The sequence below is a fragment of the Vicia villosa genome, linkage group LG2 (genome assembly GCF_029867415.1).
Source record: "Vicia villosa cultivar HV-30 ecotype Madison, WI linkage group LG2, Vvil1.0, whole genome shotgun sequence".
Lineage (NCBI taxonomy): Eukaryota > Viridiplantae > Streptophyta > Magnoliopsida > Fabales > Fabaceae > Vicia > Vicia villosa.
Window position 1 is genome coordinate 222120856 of NC_081181.1, and position 18236 is coordinate 222139091.

Consider the following 18236-nt stretch of genomic DNA (forward strand, 5'->3'; position numbering starts at 1 on the left):
GTTTTCCAGGTTTGTTCAAGGCGGTGGTGGATAAGAATACAACTGTTAGCAAGTGCGGTGAATGGGACGTTAATGAATGGAAGTGGTCGTTTGCGTTTAACGTGGTGCAGAATAACCCTGTGATCCTGGCTGAAGCTACTGAACTGGAAGTTTTGTTGCGGGGCTGTTCGCCAATTTCTACGAGTGCGGATCGTGTCGTTTGGCCGTTTGATTCCGGAAACCAATTCCCGGTCAAATATTGCTATGCAAAGCTGGAACAGGGGCGGGTTGGTGCTGATATTCTTGTGCAATTAAAAGAAGCTCTTGGCTTTAATTGGAAAACTAAAGTTCCGCATAAAGTTCAAGTGTTAGGTTGGAAATTATTTTATGAGCGCATACCGATGCGGGATTTACTACTAACGAGGGGTATTATTGAGGAGTTGGTTAATTGCAGGTGCGTGTTTTGTAATGATGTAGTTGAGTCATGCAATCATATTTTTATACACTGTGTTTTTGCTAGAGCAGTTTGGAAGTTGATTTTTGACTGTCTAGATTTGAAGGGGAATGATATTGAGATTCAATTAGGGGATGTTTGTTGTAGCCTTCTTCATTAAATTCCTGTTGCGTAAGACTTCTCGTTATCGAGAAGGTATATGATTTGGTTGACAACAGTGTGGTGCATTTGGAATTCTCGTAACAGGATTATTTTCAAAAACGAAGCGGGGGATGTAGAAGAATTGGTTTTCAAAATCAAGATGCATTCTTGGTGGTGGCTCCAAATAGATGCTAATAGATTACAATGTAATTTTTATGAATGGTATAAGTACCCGTTGGACTTTTTGTAATATTGGCGATTTAGGTTGAGGTGGTGAATCGGTGATTTTTGTATGTCGGGTTAGAGTACCCCTAGTACTCTGAAGTGGAATATACTTTGTTGCTTATAAAAAAAAAACAAATGATTTGAGTTTTATCAAATTCTATATTTTTTAAAATCAGATAGTGAAGACAATTTTTTTTTTGTCTGATATGCTATTTAAATATCACTAGAAAAACTATTAATCTATATAGAAATCTTATTGGACCTAGTTTATAGTAACGTATCATGCTTTTCACGTGGTTTTTTTTTAGGTAGTCATACAAAGACAATAATTATAGGTAGTAGTCATATAAAGACAAGAATGTTAGGTAGTAGACATAACAAGATGAGGCTAGACAATAATGATAGGTATGCTCTCATGAAGGTAGATATTTATCAGCTCCTTCATACAAAACAGTGTGTAACATATCAATGTTAGAAGTGTTTAGTGTTTAGTGTTTATTGATTCTAATGTTATTCATGTTGAATCAACACCACAACTCCTCCATATTATAAGAGAGAGTTTATGCTCTTGTCTTAAATCTTAAAGATGCAGCAGTAAGAGTTGTGGTGGTAGATTCAACATAAATACCATCAGAACCAGAAGAAGGAATTGTAGTAGGTGGTAGATTGTAGATTCAAGTTAATGTCTTACATTTTCTTTATCTTCCTAAAATATGTCATTGATTAGTACTGAAATTTCAATATATATATATATATATATATATATATATATATATATATATATATATATAGGGCATATCATATGAGAATGGTTTTTTTATATGAGAATGTGAGAATGAATCAGAACCATTGGATTTTAAAATAAATAGTGGAGATTATGTGTGAATCTTTTTTTTCTCTCTCCTCCATCATTAATATAGGAGATTGAAGAGAGATAAAAAATGATTCACACATAATCTCCACCATTTATTTTAAAATCCAATGGTTCAGATTCATTCTCACATTCTCATATAAAAAAGTCATTCTCATATGATATGCCCTATATATATATATATATATATATATATATATATATATATATATATATATATATATATATATATATATATATATATATATATATATATATATATATATATATATATATATATATAGGGGACGACTCAAGTGAGAACACTTAGTTATTATGAGAAATGAGAACAATGAATCACGACCATTAAATTTCGATTTTGTGGATTTTAATGGACATGATTGGATCTTTCTATGATCCTTAATATTTAATTTAATTAAAACATAGAGAGAGAAATCAATCCAGTCCATTAAAATCAACAAAATCAAAATTTAATGATCGTGATTCATTGTTTTCATTTCTCATAATAATCAAGTGTTCTCACTTGAGTCGTCCCCTATATATATATATATATATATATATATATATATATATATATATATATATATATATATATATATATATATATATATATATATATATATATATATATATATATATTGAAGTTACTTATTATAATTTGTAATAGTATTATATTTTTTGATGTTATCTCTCCACACACAGTTTTACCAATATAGATTTATGGGTTATAGATAGAGGAGAAGAATTATTTTGCTCTGAGTAAGCTGGTGGAATCCAATCTCAATGATGAAGTTCTGATATTGATGAATCTACTCAAAAGTGCAAATGTTAGGTTGGAGAGTATTTAGAAATAGACTGTCATCGAAAACAGAATTGAAGAAACGAGGATTGAAGCTCAACCCAAATGAGGAAGTGTGTCCACTTTGTTTCAATGCAATAAAGACATAAAGCACTTGTTTTTCTCTTGGATTCCAATCCCACCAACTGAGGAGGATGATCCTTTCACTCATTGTAGAATGTTTGCAGATTTGATTAGAGGCAAAGTCAGAATTAACAAGGAGTTACTAGGGTGGTTTGCAACAATATGGTGCTTCTGGTCTGAGAGGAATATGATTCTATTTGAAGGTGATATATGAATTAATTAATTATGTAATGAAAGTTTCTTGAGTTTCATTAATGGAATTTTAATTGTAACAAAACATCAAATAAAAATAAATATAGTAAAGTTCGACACAATTATGTGGTTAAGGCAGCTCTAAAATTGTCGCCGCCAGTTAGATTTTTTATCTCTATTAAAGACAAAAAAAAATTTAAATTTAACCATAAAGATAATAATAACAAAAATAATCACATTCATTTTGTTTCTTCTTTTATCAAATAAATAAATTCAACTAAATAATTCTAATAATATACTATAATATTAATAATAGTTTTATATTAAACAAATTAATATTTAAGTAATTTTGCTAATTATTAGTTTATACGGATACCCGCCGGCACATATACCAGCAAATCCGTATCTGTTCCCGTAAGGAAATGGATAACTAAATATCCGTAGATATCCACTAAGCCATCAAGCTCGTATCCGTGACGGATTTTACCAGCAGGTATATAGGTATACTTGTGATCATGATCAAATGCAAATGAATGATATGTGGAATTTTAGGAGTAAAAATTAGAGAAAGGCACTATTCTTCTAACGTTTAGCCATAATATTAGCATTATCATCTGAATTTCTTCAAGTATTTTATAATTTCTCTGACATGCTGGACATTTAAGATATATATGTCAGAAAAATCCAGCTTACAATCCTGTGGTTTGCAATAGAAATCCTGACAATTGGCGGTAACTTGGTGATTTCAAAATCTTGCTACTATGCGATCTTTGCTTATCGATTGTTTGTAAATTATTCCTTTACGAAGGACGTACTCTGGTATCAAATTTACATTGGAAGTAGTTACAATATGGATCTCATCAATTTTAGATAATTGAGGTAAGATGAAATATGTATGCTTTGCCCACTTTGCCTGGCCGAGTACTTTGCGTTCTCACTTTCAAATTACTATGCGTTATTCATTAATCGGAGTATTCGTGTGCTAATCTTATAGATTAGCCCAACTCCGCCGTATTGGAAGCACATATCACCACACCTTAATTTTCTTCACTTGGTTAACATATATTTGCTCAGTCAAAACATATTTTATATATATATATATATATATATATGTATATATATATATATATATATGTATATATATATATATATATATATGTATATATATATATGTATATATATATATGTATATATATATATATGTATATATATATATATATAGTGAGCATATCAAGTGAGAGCATTTTTAAATGAGAGATGAGCGGAAAAAATATCAACCATTGGATTCATCAAGAGAGAGAATGTTAACACATTAATGAGGCTATTAATTTCTCTCTCTTGATGAATCTAATGGTTGATATTTCTTCCTCTCATCTCTCATTTAAAAATGCTCTCACATGATATGCTCCATATATATATATATATATATATATATATATATATATATATATGCATATCAGATGAGAATGTCATATTTATATGAGAATGTGAGAATGAATCTGAACCATTGGATGTTAAAATAAATGGTGGAGATTATGGGTGAATCTTTTTTTTCTCTCTCGTAAATTTTGAAATAAATGATGTAAGAGAGAGAAAAAAAATTCCCTAATTTTTAACATTCCCTAATAATTCTCTCTCCTACATCATTTATTTAAAATTAGAGAATCCTATAACCAAAAAAAATTTTCATAAAATTTTAAAACCATTCGATTTTTCTATCGCAATACCTTTTTTAACTTTTTAAAAATCAGTCAAAACATGTGTATATATCGACTACTAAAATATTTATAAACGAATTCTTAAATTATTAAAACTTTGGATACAAGATAATATGATGACCATTTTTTAATAGTTTGATTCAATTTCAATCGTTTCAACATAGTCACAATCTATATCTTAATTTTCTTAGGCAGGGCCGGTCCTTTGAATTTGGGTGCCCTGGGCGAATCAAAAGAGTGGTGTCCAAAAATTGATTTTAACAATAAATACATAAGGATAAAAGAAATAATTGGATAAAAACACATTTTCATTTGACATTGTGCAAAAAGAATATAAGTATGGATCTTAGAATCAATGTTTATATTACATCAAAACATAAATCACTATAAAGAGACTTTTTATTCTTCTTCTTCTTGATCCGATTTTTTTTCTATAATTTTTTTTACTAAACCTTTAAATTATTTAAATACCGTCCTCTTAATATTTTTTATTGCAAAATCATTAATAATTTGCCCATACTCAAGGTTCCTCAAAAAATTATTTTCAATTGAAATCAATGCAAGACTATTTAATCTATCTTGTGACATAGTAGATCTAAAATAAGATTTTAATAATTCTAATTTCGAAAAACTTCTTTCAGCAGATGCAACACTGGTAGGAATAGTCTATATTATTCTATAACGTATGCGTGTATTAGAAAAACAATTAAAAGTATTTAAAAAACTCAATATCATATAGCTTGATTTTGATTCAATTGTTAAAACTTTTCTAATTAATTTAAATTCTTCAAACGAAATTTCATTATCAAGATCAACAGAATCGTCATGTTTTAAACAAGTTTCAAGATGTTTACAACATGCTTTCAAGTCCCTATCAGATAATGATCTAAGCCTTTCAATACTAAACAAGAATTCAAAAATATTTTCATATGTGCTATACTGCTAAAATCTTCTATCAAGTGAGCCAATTGTTTGATCTGCCATATATAAGAAATAGTTATTTCGGAAATACTCTTCAACAGACTCAAGATTCAGTTGTGTGAGTTGAGACAGATTTTCATCATAGTGTTGTTTTTAGGGGATTTTCATCATAATATTAATTGATTTTATTCTACTCTTTATTTTATTTATGGAAAATTACATTCTTTTATTAATTAATTCTTACTTTGTAGTGCCGCTATAATTTTGTTAGTCAGTATTTATCAAAAATAAAATTCTAGCAAGTATTTTTATATTAGAAAATTTTCTTTTAATATATATAGGGGTAAAAAAATATTTTTGGTGCCCCTAAAATTATGGGGCCCTGGGCTCCTGCCCCACAAGCCCTTGCTCAGGACCACCCCTGTTCTTAGGGAATCAAATATTAATAATTCTCATCTTTCTTCATCCACAAAGCCCCATGTGCATTGATACAAAAACAAAATACAAAGTACAATCATTCACGTTTTCTAGCCTAATGTAATCTAGTGTAATGAGTAGAGATATACATAGTGATCCAGAAGTTAGGCATATGTTTCCTATCTATCATAATGGTAAAAAGAAATCCCAAGAAAATTGTTGCTTTTAATGAGGAAAAAAAAGACAGAAAATACTCTATTTTTTATTGAAGCTCTAATATTCCATTATATTACTTTTATCCATATATTTACTACCTATATTTTTATTATCTATGGTTGAACTTTCTCCCATTTTAAATTAACTAAACTATTCCATTGAAATATTGATAGACTCTAATAATTTTATAAATTGAAAGAAATAAAAGTTAACTAGATTATAAATTAAGCAGATAATCCTTTATAATTATAATTTAATTATTATACAAAAATGTAAGTAATTGTCTTATAATAAAAAAATAGTTACTTTTTTATTTGAATAAATATTAAAATATTTTAAGTGTCTATTATTAAGAAGATCCTAAAGTCCCACATTAGTTGGAGATAGAGCATTGAAAGAGTATATATAGAGGGTTCAGAGTGAATGAAGAGTTTGAAGTTAATCTTGTTCAGTTTGCAGACAATACTATCTTGGTGGCGGAGGGAATTATCGATAATATTTGGATGATGAAATCCATTTTAAGGGGGTTTGAGATCATGTCTGGACTGAGGATTAATTTTAATAAGAGCAGAATTTACGGTGTTCATGTTACTCAATGGTTAATGGAAGCGGCGTCAAACTTATTATCTCGTGACATTGATTATCTTCCGTTTAAAAATCTTGGTGTTTCTGTTGGTAAAAGTCCTAGAAAGCTGTCATTGTGGAAAGGTCTCATTTCTAATTTGAAGAACAAATTGTCTGCTTTGAAAGGTAGGTATCTCAACATGGCTGGTCGGGTGGTTCTTATTAATGTCGTTTTAAATGCTATTCCCATCTATACGTTATCCTTCTACAAAGCCTCGTCAAAAGTGATTCAAGAGATTCGTCATATACAAAGTAATTATCTATGGCAAGGTCGGGATGGAAATTATTCAACTCATTGGATTCGTTGGAGTACTGTTTGTCTCTCCAAGGAGAAGGGTGGCCTAGGAATAAAAGATGTGAAGACTTTGAATATAGCGTTGCTCAACAAATGGAAGTGGAGGATAATTAATGAGAAAGAAGTTGTTTGGAGAGACATTATTAGCCACCGTTATGCTAATCTGGTGTTGAAAATTTTCGTTGGAGATAAAAGTGTGCTGAGCAAGAAAGACTCCATTTGGTGGCGAGACTTGATCTTGTCGGATGATTCTGTTAACTCAAATTTTTGTTTTGCAGGTGGTGTTGTAAGCAAGGTCGCTAATCGGCGAGGAACATCGTTTTGGTTTTCTAATTGGATGTGCCAGCAATCTCTGAAGGATGCTTTTCCGGAGGTGATCCCTTTAGCTCTTATCAATTATTGTAGTGTTGAAGATGCTGGCAACTGGCAGGATGATGAGTGGCATTGGAACTTAGATGGCATTGTGGAGTCCCATAATCCGGTTGTCCAGAACTTTAGAGGCGAAATCCCTGCTTTGCTTAATGATGTGATTCTGATCAGAGAAGATGAATACAGTTATGTTTAGCTGAAGAATGATGAAGGACGGTTTATGGTTCAGTCCTGCTACTCTTGGCTGACGGCGGACAATGCCATGGACTCAGTTTCTCGTGCTGTGTTGGGTGCGTTATCGTGTTGTTGGAATTCTGCAGCTCCCAAAAAGTTGCAGTATTTTGGCTGGAGATTGCTTCACGACAGACTTCCATCAAAGGATCATCTTTTCAAATGTGGTATCATTACGGAAATCACCCAACTCAAGTGCGTTTTTTGCTTGTTTGATGAATTTTCTGTGCATCTGTTTGTGTCGTGTCCATTTGCGGATAACATTTGGAGGAAAGTCTACGCTTGGATTGGGTCGATTGCGGAATTGAGTTTGGAAGAATTCAAGTCCTTTCTCTTTAATTGTGAGAAAATCTTTTGTAAGCGGAAGCGCAGAGTGGTGTCAGTGATTTGGTCTGTCTCTGCTTGGAACATATGGCTTATGAGGAATGATATTATTTTTAATAATGTTAGTCCGAGTTTCGTCGATTGTATGCCGGCCATAATTTTTAGATCTTGGAATTGGCTATCCTCCTTTTGTAAGATTGTAGATTGTTGTGATTTTTACACTTGGAACACTTTTCCTATCCTTTGTTTTGAGATGAATTGGCTATCCTCCTTTTGTAAGATTGTAGATTGTAGATTGCCGGTGTTTGTATTGTCGGGTGGAGCTCACTTTAGTTTCCTTTAATAGAATCCTTGCCTATTAAAAAAAAGTATATATAGAGGGACACTCCTCATCTTACCAACCGGTTTTGTAAGGTGAGTTTGGTCAAACTCTAATATGGTATCAGAGCCTATCGATTGGATCATGGGCCGCCCACCGTTAATATCCACGCACCATGTCAAAAAAAGAGTCTTGGGCGTGAGGGAGTGTATTAGGAAGATCCTAAAGTCCCACATTGGTTGGAGATAGAGCATTGAAAGAGTATACAGAAGGACATTCTTCACCATATCAACCGGTTTTATTAGGTGAGTTAGGTCAAACTCTAATATCTATGAATAAGTTTAACCCTTTTGCCTAACTTTCATATCATAGAAATTTTAAATTTTTTAGGACAAATGATAACCGATTTTATCATAGAATAAAAGTAAATATATAAGATAATATTTAAAGATAAAGGTAATGTTGATGATACACCAAAATAAGTCTGTCCTTTTCTCAAAGAAGATTTTGTTAATATAAGAAATGTGTAATGAAAATCATGTGACACTTTTTGGCATTTACGTATAGGCTAGTATAATAGCTTCTCAATAATGTTACTATGTCTTATAACTTTTGCAATCTAACTATAAATAAAAATTGGTCAATAGAGGAAATGTATAATTGAACTCACGTGAAACTGATAAAAAATTAAAGATAGGTTAATATACAGGTAAAAGAAATTATAACTTTGCAAGCTCCCTGTAAATAAAAATGATTTACATCATTAAATGCAAAAACGTATAGTTTTGCAAACTCACTCTATAAATACAAGCTTTCCTCTTCGTTCCTTACCATTCCTATTACAACAACCAAACCAACATTACTAATATTTTATCACAAAATGAAGAACTTTTCAACAAATCTGTTTGCTGTCCTCCTACTTTCAGTGTTTTATGCTGAAGCAGCCAATAAAGGCTGCGGTGCAAATTGTTGCAGCCAGCCACCCTGCAGCAGCTTCATGATCGGTCACCATTGTTACTAAACTTTGGTCATATTCTCGGTATTAAGTTAATCAATTCTGTGATAATTTGGTTAGGTTTGTGTGTCTTTTGTTTATGTTTTTGTATTTTTATGCTTAGCGTCTTTTGTGTGGTGTTTAGATTAATGAGATGTTTTTTTTATGCTTTATGATCGCTCAATTTCAGTTGATGTATTTGATGCTTGTTTCCGAGTTTCTGTGTATTTGTGCAGATTACGTGAATGGCCGAAGGACATATGAAGAGGGAACATTGGAAAATAAGGAAGAAAAGTCGAGCCCTGAAAGCTGCACGGCCTATGCTGAAGCACACGACCCGTGCAGAGTTGAAGAACATTCCCAATACAAAATCCAGAGAGTTTGCACGGGCGCCCGTGCAGCTTGGCACGGCCTGTGCAAAAATGTCTGAAGCTTGAAGATTTAAAGTGCAAAGTCAGGGAGTTGCACGGCCCGTGCAGACCTGCACGGCCCGTGCTGAGTGCGCGGACAGAATTTCTAATTTGTGGAATTTTTAAGTACACTTGTCCAGAAGGGCATTTTTGGCATTGGACTTGGTTGTAATTGACCTAGGCTATTTAAGTTAATTTGTAAAATCACAGAAGGACCTTTTTTTGATTTTTTTTAGCTCGTACGATAGAATTCCCAGAGAGAGATAGCTTCACCAAGGGTTTGGAAGACGAAGAGATTCAACGGTGGACACCATTGAAGATCAGAGTTTTCATTAATCTTTGTAATGTCTAAACTCTTTAATTTACGTTTCTTGAATACTATGAGAGGCTAAACCCCCCAATGCCAGGGGGGTGTCCCTGATTTTTATTGTAATGACTATGATCTACGTATTTCTTTAATCAAATATTCATGTTCTGAAATTTAGTTGTTTAATGTTTTTATGCTTTCTTTGTTGGCCAAACAAGGATTGATCTATGGTTAATGATCTGTAGGACTACGGTCGTTAAGGTTTTTAAACAATTAAATCTTAGGGTTATCACCTAGGACTAGGGATACCGTAAGGTTATTTGAATAGTCTTGATCATTTATATCTTTGGTTCACAAACCTGTGTTTCTAAGGACTTAGGCAATAGGATTGCAAACCAAAAGGTTTTCACTAAGGACTTAGGAAAACATCCTTAAGAACAAATAGTTGCACTTCATGAACTTGTTGAAGAGATCTGTTGTTACAATGTCATTATAGGGAAAATCATACACCTACCTTGGCATTACTCTATATTTATACTAAAAAGCTCAACTCTACTTTCAGCTTATTTATTTTAACTATCTTATTTCAATATAAGAAAAATACCCCTATGATATTTTGTTTAATTGACTCCATATAATAATTTGTATTTCCCACGCAATCCTCGTGATCGATACTTGGGGTAAAACCCATTATTACTACATCGGTGAAAATAGTACACTTGCTATTTTTCCGATCACTTCACCTCCGCTGGAATCGCCGATGCTCCTCCCACCAGAAACGCCAATGCTGCCACTGCTCCTCCCACCGGAAACACCAATGCCGCAACCGCTACTGCTCCTGCCGCAAATTAATATTATCTTGTATGAATGAATGTACCCCCGTCTAAATAAAACGTTGTTATATGAATGTCTTGTCTTGGGTATATTATATCTTTCTAGTCTTATTATTCTTCACTCTTTTTATTCTTCCTTAAATCTTCCACCAGAAATTCAGTATGCTGAAGAACTACTATAATCATTCAAGTTGTTGATTCACAATACAACAACATGAAAAGCAACATCATACAACATTCTATGACAAAAATAGAATAATATTACCCCCAAACTCAAAGGATAAACTCACATTAAGGGATCAAAGAAAAAATATTATTTGATAAATAACTTTTCAAAACTGTTTTTAAAACAAAAAATAAAAAAATTTATTTGCTAAACTAATTCTTAAAAACAGTTTTAGAAATAGAAAACTAAATATTTTATTCGGCAATTAATTTTTTTATTATTAGTAATTAAATTTGAATTACTTAGTTAAATAAACACATACACAATTTGAATTACTTAGTTAAATATACAATTTAGTTTATCTTTTGAGTGGAGATTATAACTTGTTCATATAATTTTTTTTATATATATAATATAAAAATATCATTTTATTGTGAAAATCGGTCAATATAAATATACATAAAGGATAAATTAAATTAAAATTCATTTGCATAAGTAAAAATCATAAAATATTATAAAAAACAATACTCTTTGTTATATTATGCAATATACGAGTCACATAAGAAAAAAAGAAAAAAAAACTCTACCTAATACCTATTATGTTGTGCAGTACAGAGTTAGAAAAAGAGTTTAGATATATTATACAATTTCCATCCATCAATGGAAATTAACTCTTCTCGTGTTTTTCAATTTCTCTATTTTCAAAACTAAAATTCAGAATTTGTTTACGAAAGAAAACACTAAAATTCAGAATTGGGATTTATTTTTATTTTAAATAAAAGTCATAATATAAACAAAAGAAATTAAAAGATGGGAGTAGGTGAAGACCCACTCAAAAAGAGAAGGTGTTTGGGTTTTTTAAGGTTAACTCAAAAAGAAATTAACTCTTCTCCGAGTTTTATTTTTCAATTTTTCTATTTTCAATGTTAATATTTTTCATTACGAATCACTTGTTAATTGTGTTTTTGGGTTCTCTAAGGTTGAGTTATGATGAAAATATGTGGAAAACTATGGGTGAAGGTGCTTGATGAAAATTCTAGTGTTGTTGAACATGTGATTACAAATCACCCCGTATATGCAGTCCGAGGCGGATGTTGAGGGTACCGCATCAACAATATTGTAGCTGTAATTGCGGTTGCCGACCGCAATTTAAAACCATTATTAAGCCCACTTTCTATTATGACATTCTCTGTGTGTTTTGTGAGCTGCACGAAGAAACAGTCTCTCATCTTTTTGGCTCGTGTACTTTTGACCATGGAGGAGTTTAAGCTCTTTTTCTTTCATGCTGACAAAAGTAACCATGCTTTCAAGGGGAATGTCTTAGGTGTCATTTGGCTAGTTTCAATGTGGAGTTTGTGGATTATGAAAAACGATCTTATATTCAATCAGGTTGCCCCTTCTTTTGATGCTTGTATGTCAGTCATTGTGTTTAAATCGTGGATTTGGCTCTCCTCTTGCTGTGCTCTAAAAGATGGTTGTAATTTTTTCACTTGGAATACTCTTCTCTCCTTTGTTTTGGGAAGTAGTGGTTTTCCGTCTTGTATTTCGGGTTGAGTATCCCTTATACTCTATTTTTAATAGATCACTTGCCTATTAAAAAATAAAAAAAAATTATAGAGGTTACATCATTTATCTTGTTTATCTCCTATTATGTAGATTACTTTTTGTTGTTTTTTCAGAATTTTAGGTTGTAATTTTGGATATTTTCTTGTCATTTTTGTCACATCTTGTACTAGATTGACTTGTTTTGGTTGTTAATATATATTTCATTTTGGTTTTTTCTAAAACAAAGACTGCTTTGTAAGTTTAGTTTCAAAAAAATTTAATAAGTACTATAATTTCATTGAATTCATTTGCAAAAAATTTCACCTATAATACACATTTAATTTTTTAGACAATTAAAACAACGAAAGCTTGCATTTAACCCTGAATGGAAGAGGAGGCATCCAAGTGATATCTCATATGAAATAAGGGCATGAGGAGTAATGGAAATGTTGAAAGCCTTAATAATCTAAAGTCAGTGATGAAAGAAGTAGAAGAATGCTTGGTTGCACTACCAGAAATGGCAGAATTGAAATTGATCCAGGACTTTTTAGAGCTAACCATAGGCATGGAATTAAGAATTATTATCCCATTTATTGAAAATAAAATAACTTTATATTGATCATAGTAGCATTGACCACTATCTTAATTTAGGTCCATATGCGATGCTGCAAATGTTCCATAACTGAAAAGCATTAGAGACCTGCAAAGGAAGGTTATGAAGTTTGCCTACCAATTCCAAAGATAAATGAAAAATATGAATTAAAAAAGTGGGAAGAAGATTCAGGGGAGCTATGGAAGAGATTTTAAAAGGGAGGGCAGCTAAGCCTTTAGTCATCAAATTCTCATATGATGGGATTCTATTATGTATAAGTCTCCAAACAAGTAAATGTATAGCAAGGTAATATATGTATTCTAATATAATTTCGACCACTACACATATTGGACAGGTGGAGATACATGCATAGAAGCTCCTTTTCAGGGAAATGAAGCATAAAAGGGGTGCTTCCACGCTAACTTTTCATATATATGGTCTAAAAACATGATGATTTTAGTGAATAGACCAAAGATATTGGGAAAAGAAATATGGAGATAGACATGAATATTTCAATGACCATCCATTATAAAAAATATCATGATAGGTTTTGTGAAGGTTGAACAAATCCAATATAGTTATCTCAAAGAAAATATATAAGATAATACTTAAAGAAAATTTTGTTAATATGAGAATTGTGTAACTAATCATGTGACACTTTTTGCCATTTACGTACTGGCTAGTATAATAACTTCTCAATAATGTTACTATGCCTTATAACTTTGCAAGCTGAAAATTGCTTAATAGAAGAAATGTATAATTGAAATCACGTGAAACTGTTTTTGCTTTTAATATGTAGGTAAAAAATTTATAACTTTGCAATCCCCTGTAAATAAAAAAGGGGACATCATTCAATGCAAAAACTTACTATAACTTTGTACGCTCACTCTATCACTCTATAAATATAAGCTTTCCTCTTCATTCCTCACCATCCCTATTACAACAACCCAACCAAGATTTCTAAAAATTTATCACAAAATGAAGAACTTTTCCACAGCTCTGTTTGTTGTCCTCCTACTTTCAGTCTTCTATGTTGAAGCAGCCAACAAAGGCCGCGGTGCCAATTGTTGCAGTCACCCTCCTTGCAGCAGCTTCACCACCATTAACTTTTCAAAACTGTTTTTAAAACGGAAAAATAAAAAAATTTATTTGCTAAACTGATTCTTAAAAACAATTTTAGAGATAGAAAACTAAATATTTTATTTGGCAATTAATTTTTTTTATTATTAGTAATTAAATTTGAATTACTTAGTTAAATATACACATACGCAATTTGAATTACTTAGTTAAATATACAATTTAGTTTATCTTTTGAGTGGAGATTATAAATTGTTCATATAAATATTTTTATATTTATAATATAAAAATATCATTTTATTGTGAAAATCGGTCAATATAAATATACCAAAAGGATAAAATAAATTAAAATTCATTTGAATAAGTAAAAATAATAAAATATTATAAAAAACAATATTCCAAAGACAAATGAAAAATATGAATTAAAAAAGTGGGAAGAAGATTCAGGGGAGCTAAGGAAGAGATTTTAAAAGGGAGGGCAGCTAAGCCTTTAGTCATCAAATTCTAATATGATGGGATTCTATAATGTATAAGTCTCCAAACAAGTAAATGTATAGCAAGGTAATATATGTATTCTAATATAATTTCGACCACTACACATATTGGACAGGACGAGATACATGCATATAAGCTCCTTTTCAGGGAAATGGAGCATAAAAGGGGTGCTTCAACGCTAACTTTTCATATATATGGTCTAAAAACATGATGATTTTAGTGAATAGACCAAAGATATTGGGAAAAGAAATATGGAGATAGACATGAATATTTCAATGACCATCCATTATAAAAAATATCATGATAGGTTTTTGTAGCGCTAAAAATTACTCGAGGTATTACACACTCGAAAAAGTACAGAGTCGCCACCGATATTTATTTATTCCAATAGGAAAGGGAAAATGTCGAATAAAACCCATGAATAAAAACAAATGAATAAGACGGTCAACGCAACCAAATTAGAGTTCGGGAGTCGGTTAGGCAAGGGGAAGGTATTAGCACCCCTCACCTCCATCGTACTCGATGGGACCCATTTAGTTAGTTTTATGAATAAGTGTTTGCGTAATGTTCGCGTTCTTTAGTTCTTATGCTTATTAATCGAGAAAAAAAATGAAAGAAATGTTTTTTAGGGTTTTTATTATTATGAAGAAAAAAGAAAAGATTTTTTATTATTGTGCTCGCCAAGACGCTTGTATCTTGTGCCTACGTATTCCCTAGTTCAATGGGAAAGTCAGAGCAATCGTAGTTCGGACGAACTACGAGTTTGTTGATTAATTCTATGAAGGATGTTTAGTGTTTGGTTCAAAGGATCAAAGGTATTCAAGAGGTGTGCACTTCTTGTCACTCGATCACTTCGATTTAATTAAGAAAGATTGTTTATTCAAAGGATCAAAGGTATTCAAGAGGTGTGCACCCCTTGTCACTTAATCACTTTGATTTAATTAAGAAAGATGTTTATTCAAAGGATCAAAGGTATTCAAGAGGTGTGCACCCCTTGTCACTTAATCACTTTGATTTAATTAAGAAAGATGTTTATTCAAAGGATCAAAGGTATTCAAGAGGTGTGCACCCCTTGTCACTTAATCACTTTGATTTAATTAAGAAAGATTGTTTATTCAAAGGATCAAAGGTATTCAAGAGGTGTGCACCCCTTGTCACTTAATCACTTTGATTTAATTAAGAAAGATGTTTATTCAAAGGATCAAAGGTATTCAAGAGGTGTGCACCCCTTGTCACTTAATCACTTTGATTTAATTAAGAAAGATTGTTTATTCAAAGGATCAAAGGTATTCAAGAGGTGTGCACCCCTTGTCACTTAATCACTTTGATTTAATTAAGAAAGATGTTTATTCAAAGGATCAAAGGTATTCAAGAGGTGTGCACCCCTTGTCACTTAATCACTTTGATTTAATTAAGAAAGATGTTTATTCAAAGGATCAAAGGTATTCAAGAGGTGTGCACCCCTTGTCACTTAATCACTTTGATTTAATTAAGAAAGATTAAAGAAACTTAATTAACGCGTTTTAGTCCAAAAGATCAAGGTATTTAAGAGGTGTACACCCCCTATCACTCGAACTTTCGGCATGATTAAGAAAACGGTTTTTGAAAAGAAACTCGACGTTGGATCGAGAAATTGTTATTTTAAACGAAAATTATTTGTGAAAATAAGTTTATTTAATTAAATTTAAACAAGTATTTAACTAAGTTAATTAAAGTCCATCCAAATTGATTAAAAGAAAAAAAAAAATTAATTGACCTAGTTTTAATTAAGAGAATTGATTGCTTTTTTTTTAAGAAAAATAAAAAAAAGTTTGAGAAAGCAAGTTGGGCCGTGTGGGGTGTTGAAGTCCGGAGGGAGTAAAGGCCCATAATAAACAGATAAACAAATAAGGCTGCCAAAAAACAGGTATACTGAACTGGGTCGGTTTGAACCCGGATCCAACAAAAAAACCAATTTCAATTAAAACCCTAATCCCAATTACTAGAAAGAGCAACGTTCTTATTCTCATCTCTCTGCATTCTCTCAGTGGTCTCCTGATTCAAAATCCAACAAGTTCAATAAAAACAAATCGATTCTCCTCAATCTCTTCTCTAATTCTTTCTCGTTACTCATTCTCATCTCTCAGTTCGATACTCTCTCTTTCTCGCTAAACAAGTATGAGTCAAAAGCGACAGAGATCCATCAAGCTTGAACTTCAATGGCTATTTTCGAGTAAGTTTCTGAATCTCTTATTCCTTGCCTTTGTCTTCATCTGTTCGATTTGTTTTGTCTGATTCGTCTATCTTTCTGTACCTCGTGTTGCTATGTGCCGCGGTTTGGTGATTGTGTATGTTTGTGAGTATTTGTCGTGATCATGGAGTTGTTCGGATTTATGAGAAATGGAGGGATTTTGCAGGTTCTGTGAAGGTTTTGGTGCGTGAGTGATGGTGAGAATGAGTTTTTTTTAGTTTTGATTTCTCTGATGTTTGATTTTTCTGGGTAATGAACAATGAACCAATTTTTGGTCTTTGGAAAGTGATGATTTAGGGTTTTCTGTGGTGGCTGCCGATTTCTCCCCCTCCTCTTCAATGAATTAGTGGATGAATATATAGTATGTAGGTTTGGCGTGATTCTAGGTTAGGATGAATTCAAACTTGGTTTGGAATTATGAAGGGAAAGATAGCAGGTGGACTTTCATGTGACAGTTTGCGTTTTTTCCATTTTCTTGCTACTTCTCTGCTTTTGTCATCTTGTGCACTCCACATTTTTTTGATTTTTGTGTTTGAATTAGTGCTACAAATGAGTTTAATGGGCCTGTTTTTGTGTTTTGTTTGTGTAGGTTCTATGCAACATGAAACAAGGCCTTTGGGAGTAAGCATGAAGGATGTTTGAAGAATGTTAAGGCATGGAAATTTCGAGGACTAAGATTAAATTAGCATGAATTCTCTTGTAATCCCTTTGTTATAACACTTCAAAAAAAAATGAAACACTTTAATATCTTGTAACTATGAATTTTACTTGGTGACATCTTTGAATGCAACTTAAAAATTTGAGTAATGTCTTGATGAGCAATGAACAATGTGATGAACTTTGATACTTGTAACTTGACAATGCATTCCTTTGCTCGTTTTGTATTTTATATACCAAGGAACCATATGAATGAATCTTCTTATCTTAGCCTTAAATCTAACAATGATAAATCATGACTTTGAGACCTTGGATCAAGATTCCTTCTTCACAAAATTGGATCCAATAAAACTTTCATCCTATGTTTCAATCTCAATTCCACAATAATCAATCACCTTGGTGCACAACCTTTTCCATAATCCTCTAACTTTGGATGTTCAATGACGAAGAGATGACTTGGGAGGAACCAAACCCTAATCTTGCATAAAATGCTGATTATTTGAACTCATGCCTTATTGAATGAATGATATGCAAATGATATGCTGGAATGAAATGTATGGGTCAAAAATTGGGGTATGACAGATGCCCCTATTTAAGTGTCTTCAATCTAGAGATATGAAGATTGAAATCTTCGTCTCGACGTGATTGAAGAGACTTAAATACAAAAATACACAATTTTTGGCCCTAAGAACCGCAAATATGCATATGATAT

At 31.9% G+C, this 18236-nt stretch overlaps 2 protein-coding genes and 1 long non-coding RNA gene across 3 annotated transcripts; all 3 read left to right on the plus strand.

Annotated features, from left to right (window-relative positions):
- The first annotated feature begins 6592 nt into the window (after positions 1–6592).
- LOC131651423 (uncharacterized) lies at positions 6593–7540 on the plus strand. Its single transcript, XM_058921089.1, has one exon. It carries the CDS (start codon positions 6593–6595, stop codon positions 7538–7540), a length of 948 nt encoding a protein of 315 aa, XP_058777072.1.
- A 66-nt stretch (positions 7541–7606) lies between these two features.
- Positions 7607–8242, plus strand: LOC131651424 (uncharacterized). The gene has a single exon (XM_058921090.1). It carries the CDS (start codon positions 7607–7609, stop codon positions 8240–8242), a length of 636 nt encoding a protein of 211 aa, XP_058777073.1.
- Positions 8243–16631: 8389 nt separating this feature from the next.
- Positions 16632–17674, plus strand: LOC131648313 (uncharacterized). The gene is made up of 2 exons (XR_009298104.1): positions 16632–16849; positions 17457–17674. It is a non-coding gene; the product is annotated as an uncharacterized LOC131648313 (long non-coding RNA).
- The last annotated feature ends 562 nt before the right edge of the window (positions 17675–18236 follow it).

Bases quoted from the DNA above. Each gene is read 5' to 3' on its own strand.
- LOC131651423 (XM_058921089.1), top strand. From the start codon at position 6,593: ATGTCTGGACTGAGGATTAATTTTAATAAGAGCAGAATTTACGGTGTT.
- LOC131651424 (XM_058921090.1), top strand. From the start codon at position 7,607: ATGGACTCAGTTTCTCGTGCTGTGTTGGGTGCGTTATCGTGTTGTTGG.